The 7,767-nt window shown below is 44.2% G+C and overlaps 1 protein-coding gene across 1 annotated transcript; it reads right to left on the reverse strand.

The window, feature by feature from the left end:
• Nucleotides 1-5,222: 5,222 nt before the first annotated feature.
• On the reverse strand, nt 5,223-6,345 carry COX17 (cytochrome c oxidase copper chaperone COX17). Its single transcript, XM_010211548.2, has 2 exons — nt 6,210-6,345; nt 5,223-5,314 (listed from the first exon to the last, which is right to left on the reverse strand). Exons 1-2 carry the CDS (start codon nt 6,326-6,328, stop codon nt 5,230-5,232), a joined length of 204 nt encoding a protein of 67 aa, XP_010209850.2. The 5' UTR covers nt 6,329-6,345; the 3' UTR covers nt 5,223-5,229.
• Between the last annotated feature and the right edge of the window lie 1,422 nt (nt 6,346-7,767).

The raw sequence follows: 7,767 nt of genomic DNA on the forward strand, positions 1-7,767 counted from the left end.
CATTATGGGAAGAACTCTGAAAAGGAAAGTTGCAGTAATATTACTGCCAAGTATAATCTGCTACACTTGAATAAGAGGCACCACTTCACAGGCCAGCCTCAGCATAGTTTGTAAAATGCTTTACAGCATTTCCTTTGCCTCATTCAGATTTTGTTTCTGCATGTAGGCTCAGGCCATAGTTTCTCCCCCATTTTCTGTACTATCCAAAGTCTTCTGAGATAACAGAGAAGTGACAAAATATTTTACTAATTTCACTGCTCAATTTGGGCAATTCATGAGCTAGCAGATAGTTGGAAACACATTAACAATTCAGTGGGACAGAGAAAGTGCTTACCGTCCAGAATACATTTTACTGAGAAAAGAACAGCAGTATCAGTAATTGCAGTCTTTAAAATTGCATGTAGTATGTTTCAGAGTGAGATTTCCTTTATTTTCATTTATGCCCTCTGATTCTTGATATTAGTTCAAGCATAGGCCAGGAGGAAGAAAGGAAGTCAGGAAGATAATAAAATAATAACTAACTAATCATATTTCAAAGCCTCTGAAATACTGAAGATACAGAATGGAAAGCCCTAAATGTGTAGGAGAGCTAAAATTGTTGTGGTTGCTTCAAGTATCAATCTGTGTCAGCCATGGTGGAGGTGTCTGGTAAGTGACCTGTGAGGAGCAGAGCTTTGGCTGTATTAAGGAAATCCCGAAGCACCTTTTGGGATCTTGCCCAGCCATTGTCTCAAGGTTATAAACTGTAAAGATTAACAAATTGTTCATTAGCAAGTAGACCAAAGAGTGGAGCAGTAGTGGTGGTGCCTGTCCCCATGTTCCCAGGAGCAGGAGGCTCACTGGTCAGTTGGCAGCGTATAGAAAAGCACTTTATGATCCACTAATCCCAGCCTTCAGATATGCTGAGTAATTCCTTTCAATGGGGAAGATGGACAGAAGGCTTTAGTCGCACAGCAGTAACAGCACAAAGCTCTCATTATAACCACACAGCTTTGCTACTGGGGCTGACTGAGATGTTGGCAGAAAACATCACAGCTTTTCGAAAAGTAGACCACCCAGTACATATCAGTGATTAGTTGAGGTCCACTTTATTTATGGAAATAATGTAGGAACTACCAAGGCTCAGGATCAAGGATCCTCAAGGATCTTACTTTATCCCTTGAGAGTACAGTGGCCACACAGACCATCTTCATTAAGTAGCAGATTGAGGTTTCCATACAGCAAGAATTCAAAGATCTTCCTGAATTTCCAGATGAGTTATTTCTAATCCTAGCTCGCTCGGCTAGGATTAGAATACATGCCTTCCATCCAGAGGGTTGCAGGGCTTCACCTGGAATGAGAGCACATAGGCTAGCACCAACTCAAAGGAAGCCACATAAATATTAGAAGGGATGATAGCAGGAGTCAAAATTTGGGCATTTGGGCTCAAGAGAGCAAGTACAAAACACTTGAGCAGCTTTAAAAGACTTCACTGGAGAAAGAAGAGAAAAAAGAAAAAAGATTAAAAAAGAAGAAAAAAAAGAGACATATAGGCATTGCAACAAAATGAGCCCATGAAAACAAAAGGAAATCTAAGGACTTCAGCATTGAAATAGTGCATAAACAGTTACTCTACTGCACTAGTTTAACTTATCCTCCATATGAATGATCTTTCCTTTTTTTTTTTTTTTTTTTTTTTTAAAAAAAAAGTCTTTCTGTGAGGTTTCCCACTGTATTAAGCTTCACATATATAATGAATTCTGCCAGTGGCACTTAATATTAAGTTGCATGCACTGATGCCATCCAGGCATGGCCTGCCTTGTGCTTGGCAAGTCAATTGGCATACTTGGCATTAACCTATATCCCTGAGAACAGCCAGGTACCTGGAGATTAGCAGTCCTAGATCCCACAGTAACTACATGACTGGTTATTTTGAGCACCATCAGGAAGTCTGCAAGGTCATTACTGATACCAAAGGTGAAAACTAGCGTGATAACTTGCGTTGAGGACACTAAGATCCTGATGGCTTGAAGTGAGAGAGGTCATAATAACACTTCCTTTCCAATTTGTTATACAGTGCATTACTGGTTAGAACTAAAAATCCAAAATGAAGGGAACCGCATTCAGCTGTTACTCACACACTAATGAAATTTGCAGATTCAGAGTAAGTCATACTGGCTTTACAGTGATTGGGAGAGGTCTAAAGCCTGCTCCAAATGTTCATGGAGAGTCAGAAAAGGACAAAATGACATCTCCTCTCCTTAGGTGAACTACTGCTGCACAGTTTAGTCAAGTTTCCTGCTACTGATGCATTTCATGCATTCGTAGCGTCTTTGACCACCCTGCGCAAGATAGAATTTGTCACCAGCCTCATCAGGTAAGCAGTAACATGGAGCAAATGAAAAACAAACTAGACCTTGAATGCACTAGTATTCCTACAGTAGGAATTCTGTAGTATCAAAGTCTCAAAAGTAATCTAATTTCACTGTTTTTTTTCCTGCTGTTTTTAAGTTTGTAGCTGCCCAGTATCTCTCCAGTACCTACTGTACACTGGGTATCACAGCATTCCACTGATCCACCTTTCTTCTAAAGAGTTTCTAAAATATCTACCATGATCTTATCTTAATGTAGGGCTGGATATCCTATTAGGCTTAAAGAATTTATGTTTATTTGTATAGGGATGCTTTTTCTTTACTCATCCTCATTTAACTAACTCCCCTGTCACTTGACCATTGCCACCCTCTCCCCTGATCTTTGCAGCACGACTTCCTGTCTCACACCTAGCAGATGGGCTGCCCTGAGGCCAGTGCTCTTCTGCCTTTCTGCCTCTCAACATCCTCTTCACCTCAAAAGCTCTAACACCGCTAGGTTCAACAACAGTCCAGTCCAAGTTTTCAATGCCAAGACAGCAAATGCTAAGGATGTGGGGTCCTGCTAAGAGTATGGAGCTGTTCCCAATCAACTACAAAATCACATTTCTTTTCTGTTTGCTTTGTTTTAAATAAATAAAAAAAAAGAGATAGCAACACACCAGTGTCCATTCTCTCAGGCAACAAGCCAGAAAGGGCACAATTCCCACCTCAGTATCGCAGCATAGACGAGCAGCACAGAGTAAAGTCTCACACTGCTGTTCAGTACAAGAATGCTGGTGCACATTTCCTCAGGACCTTCACAGAAAATCTCAGAAGCAGAGACTGAGGCCCTCATCACACACCTGGCAAGCCTCGGCAGAGGCAGCAGTGAGCGTCACCATGCATGCCCTGCCCTTGCCTGACTCCAAACGTGCAACCCTGGCAGGTGAAGTAAGGATCACGACAGCACCCGTCCTTGCAATGGGATCAAAAGCCCACACCTCCAACTTCTGAAAAGTCTGTAGGAGGAAAGGATGTAATCATAGAATCATAATGGTTGGAAATGACCTTCAGGATCACCAAGTCCAACCGCAAACCCATCACCACCATACCTGTTAAACCATGTCCCAAGTGCCTCATCTACACATTCCTTGACGCTGCCAGGGACATTGATTCCACCACTTCCTTGGGCAGTCTGTTCCACGGCTCCACCACTCTTTTTGCATAGAAATTCTTCCTAATATCTAACCTGAATCTCTTCTGGCACAACTTTAGGCCATTTCCTCTTATCCTGGAGGAGAGACTGACCCCTGTCTCACTGCAGCCTCCTTTCAGGTAGTTGTGAAGAATGATAAGGTCTTCCCTGAGCCTCCTCCTCTCCAGACTAAATAACCCCAGCTCTCTCAGCCACTCTTCATGAGGTCTGTACTCCAGCCTCTTCACTAGCTTCAATCCCTGACACCATCTTGTTTAAGACACCATCTTAAAAGTCAATCGGCAAAGAATGAACCTTAAAAGCCTTAGAGACATAGCATGAAACAGAGCCACAGTTACACAATAAACCCAACCAGTGGCACTTTTCACTGATCATAAAAAGGCAGCAGAAGCCACCACCAGCTTCTTCCTCTCAAATCCTATATGCAAGGAAAAAGGCAAAAAACAAAATCCCATATGCTGCAAGCACAAGAGCAACACAAGAAAAAATGGCATCAAAATTGCTCTTAGACAAGTGAGTTGCACGAAGAGACATCTACATTCTTCTACTCCCCTTCATTTGAAAAGAACTTGAGCTTAACACAGGAAGTTCTTGGCTTTCCACTATAAAGAATGAAGCTTGAAACCTGGTGTGAAATTGTGCTATTAGTATCATTTCAAGTAAGAGTAAGGCAAAGCAAATCCATTTTTGACACTAAGACAGCTTCTATTCCTAAGAGTAAAGTTATCTTTGTAGAAATACAGTTACATCCAAGTCACAGTGCCACGCTTTTTAATTACAACACCTCCAATATGATTTCTCAATTTGCATCAGAAGGAAAACTCACCAAAGACCCATCTGTTCAATCACAAAGCTCAGTGATCTCTATTCTCCCTGCAGTGAAGAAAGCTTTTCTCATTCTCTCCCTTCCTAGGGCTTACTCTTTGAATGAGCAGGACATTGCCATTTCATTCTTTAAAAGAAACACAGATCAGAAAGACTGGTCATTTTTAGATTTTTATTAGGCGGAAAAAAATACATCTTCTATATCAGCAGTCAAGAACTAAGAGTGGAAAAGCCAAAGATGTGATATAGGGTATAACATTAGATATTCCTTATAAATAGATTCTTTATTCATGTTCCGTCCTTCAAAATGGCTTGCCGAAATAATATAAAACTTTTCAGCTTTCCAGAACATCAGTCACACAGCAGACATCACCTGAAAGAGAGGAGACAAACAGCTTCATAAACATGGATTTCTACAGGGTATCAAGGGACAGTACAGCATTCCCAAGGCATCCAAGTGCTGTATACCAACAGCTCGAGTTTGCTCCTAAACAGGCTTCCAGAATTTCTTTCTGAACACCAGGAGTACATAATGCGAGATGCACGTTTCCAGTGAGGGAAAGAAAAGATTTTCTTCTCTTTCCTTTTTTAGCTTTTATGTTTCAAAACAAACCAACACGACCATTGTCCTAACCATTAAAAATCTAAACTGAAATCATATTTGTTAAGCAGTGGCAGATTCATACTCTTATTTCTGAGAAGATGTCTCCCCTCTTAAGATGTCTTTCCCACCACGAACGGTACTCTAGGTTTTCCGGCAGCATCCACTCAGATGCCAAGGATCTTCAGAAGCAGAGATCAAGTAATGAGCGTATTCCTGAAGTCCATACTTACCACATTCAGTCCCACTCATCTCACTCATATCTTGAAGCCTAGAGCTCTCATGCACTCTTTGTGAGCTTCAATAAGGTGCCCACAGTTTTCTTCACCCTTCTCAACAATGCTGCAAAACAAAAATATTTCCAGGATTCAATAATAAAATGTTATTATTAGTCAAAGGCACAAAACTTAAAAGCTGTTGGAAGTGACCAGAAGATCCTATTGGGCTCCAGATATCATCCTTTTTCCTATCTTGTCAAGGGCAACAGTTAAAAAAAGATTACCGTCTCAACAGGGTGTCCAAACCTGTAGCAAAACACTCTTAAAACTCCAGTTAGATCAATAAGAGAATTACTAACAAAAAGACAGCATATATGCAGAGCAAGTCTAGACTTGGATTTATTACATAACAGGCAACTGCCACCTTGCTACATCCAGCACGCAGATCTCGTCAGCAGCCAGTTTCAAATCATGCTGGGAGGAAGGAAATAGGCTTCATCAACTGATTCTTTGTGTAACTCATATTTTCAAGGGTCTAACACACATTCAGTTAGCAGTGAAGCCTGCCAAGCCCTGCACAGGAGATCCCACACTGCCATTTGCTTGCAGAGCGCGTCACGTCCCCTGTGACAGGGACTCCATCATGCTGCAGCACGCAGGTCACAGGGCCCATCGAGCCTCATCTACCACTATCTTCTCTCTCAAGAAAAGCTACCGCGACGTGAACAACTAAAATGATATATTTTTCCCTCGTCACCTCTCATCACAGTACGCATGACCGAAGGTGCTGGCTGCTCAGGAAAGTGCCAGCTGACCCACGGCTTCCTCCCCGTCACCCTTTCCTGAGAAGGCCCTGCCTCTTCTGTCGCATAACTAGATGTTCGCACCTCGCTGTGAGGAAAAACAGTGTCTGCTATCAGGTCACTTAACGGAAAATACCTGCGCCATCCGTAAAGCAAAATAATAATATTAAAAGCCACCCCCCGCTCCAACCCGGGTGGGGAGGTCGGCCAGCTCACCAGACATCGCGGGCCTTCTTGGTCTCCGGGCAGGCGCAGCAGGGCTTGAGCGGCTTCTTCTCCGCGCGCGGCTCCCCCGCGCCCTGCGCGTCGCAGCTGGCGGCCGCCACGGTCGACATGGCGGTGGCTTGGGCGGCCGCGGGGCGGGAAGGGGCGGTGCGGCCCGGGCTATCGCCGGGGCGGCCGGGGGCGGACACGGCTCCCCCCCGCTGCGAGCCGCGGTGGAACCGGCCGCGCGGACTGCGCTTGCGCCTTGCGGACGCCTTCGGGCCCGCACGGCCAGTTTGCGCTTGCGCAAGGGCGGATGGGGACGCGGGGGGAGCGGCCCGGCGGCTCGCGCGCATGCGTGGCGCGCAGGCGCCTCCGTGCGGCGGGGGCGGGGACAAGGTCGGGACAAGGGCGCTTGCCCACCCGCTTCTGGCACAGGCCGTGCCTGGTGTTTCAGGAATCCAAATAATTTCTGGCTAAAAGAATCAATTTTCCTCTTGTTTTCCTTTACTCTAATATGAAAAAGGAGTCACCAGTCGCTTCCACAGGAGAGGTTTCCCACCATCCGCCTCAGCAGAACTCAGCAGCAGGGCAGTAACTTTCTGCAGTTGTGAACACTCCTGTCAGATAAAATACTGAAAACCTCCTGTGCAATGAAAACAAAATACCATGCAGCCTTCTTCGTCATCCCTTTTTTTTTCCCCAAAAAACAAAGCCCTCAGCACGGCAGAATGATGGTTATGTTACCGTCAGCCCTCACCCTTCCAATAAGTCAAATGAGAAGTGAGATGATGCTCTTGGGAGAGTTTGCTCCTTACTCCTCTGGAGCACCAGGGCAAATGCCAAGACCACTGATGCTTGCTGTCTGCCTGAGTAAATGACAAGTGAGGAATTCTTCTCAGATCCTCTCAGAAAGACGAAGAAAAAAAATTTCCAGAGGGGCCAAACTGCTCATTTTCATCATGCAGAGAGATGAGGTTGTCCCCTTTCCAGAGTCAAAACACCAATGTGGCAGTGTCAGTCTTGTCAGTGCAGCTCTTTAAAACATAGGTCCTGTGCACTAGCTCGTGCATTGCCATCCTACCTCTAAATACTCACCCACCTAGTCAGTCACCTATTTAGTTATCCATCTATGTCAGATCAGTAGCCTGTGGCCAGTGATTCCTTTTTGTTTGGCAAAACTGCAAGTTGATCTACACACGTATATTATCCCATATTATTGTGTTAGTGTTTTAAGCATGCTTTTCCTTTCCAACTAACCTGTTAGGGTTTTTCTTCCTAGAGCTTCTTCCAGTTCTTCAGGGCTTGGAGTTCATGATAGCAACACAAATTCTGAGGCAAAGCTTGCAGTTTAAAAAAATAAATAAATAAAAAAAGGCAGGGGGAGAAAGTTCCAAGTCTGCATACTCCTGCTGGAGTAGTGGAATAACAAGAGGAGAAAGAGGGTAAAACTTAGTCAACTTCTTGCATTCTCTGCACACAGGTATTGCCTTTGGAGACTAAGCATGCCTGCAAGAAGCACTCCTTTTTAATTCTACCAGCTTTCAAAAGCTGGAGATTAAGGAGGGAT

The sequence above is a fragment of the Tinamus guttatus genome, unplaced genomic scaffold (assembly GCF_059628265.1).
Source record: "Tinamus guttatus ecotype Peru unplaced genomic scaffold, ASM5962826v1 Tinamus_guttatus_pri_ptg000646l, whole genome shotgun sequence".
Taxonomy (NCBI): Eukaryota; Metazoa; Chordata; class Aves; order Tinamiformes; family Tinamidae; genus Tinamus; species Tinamus guttatus.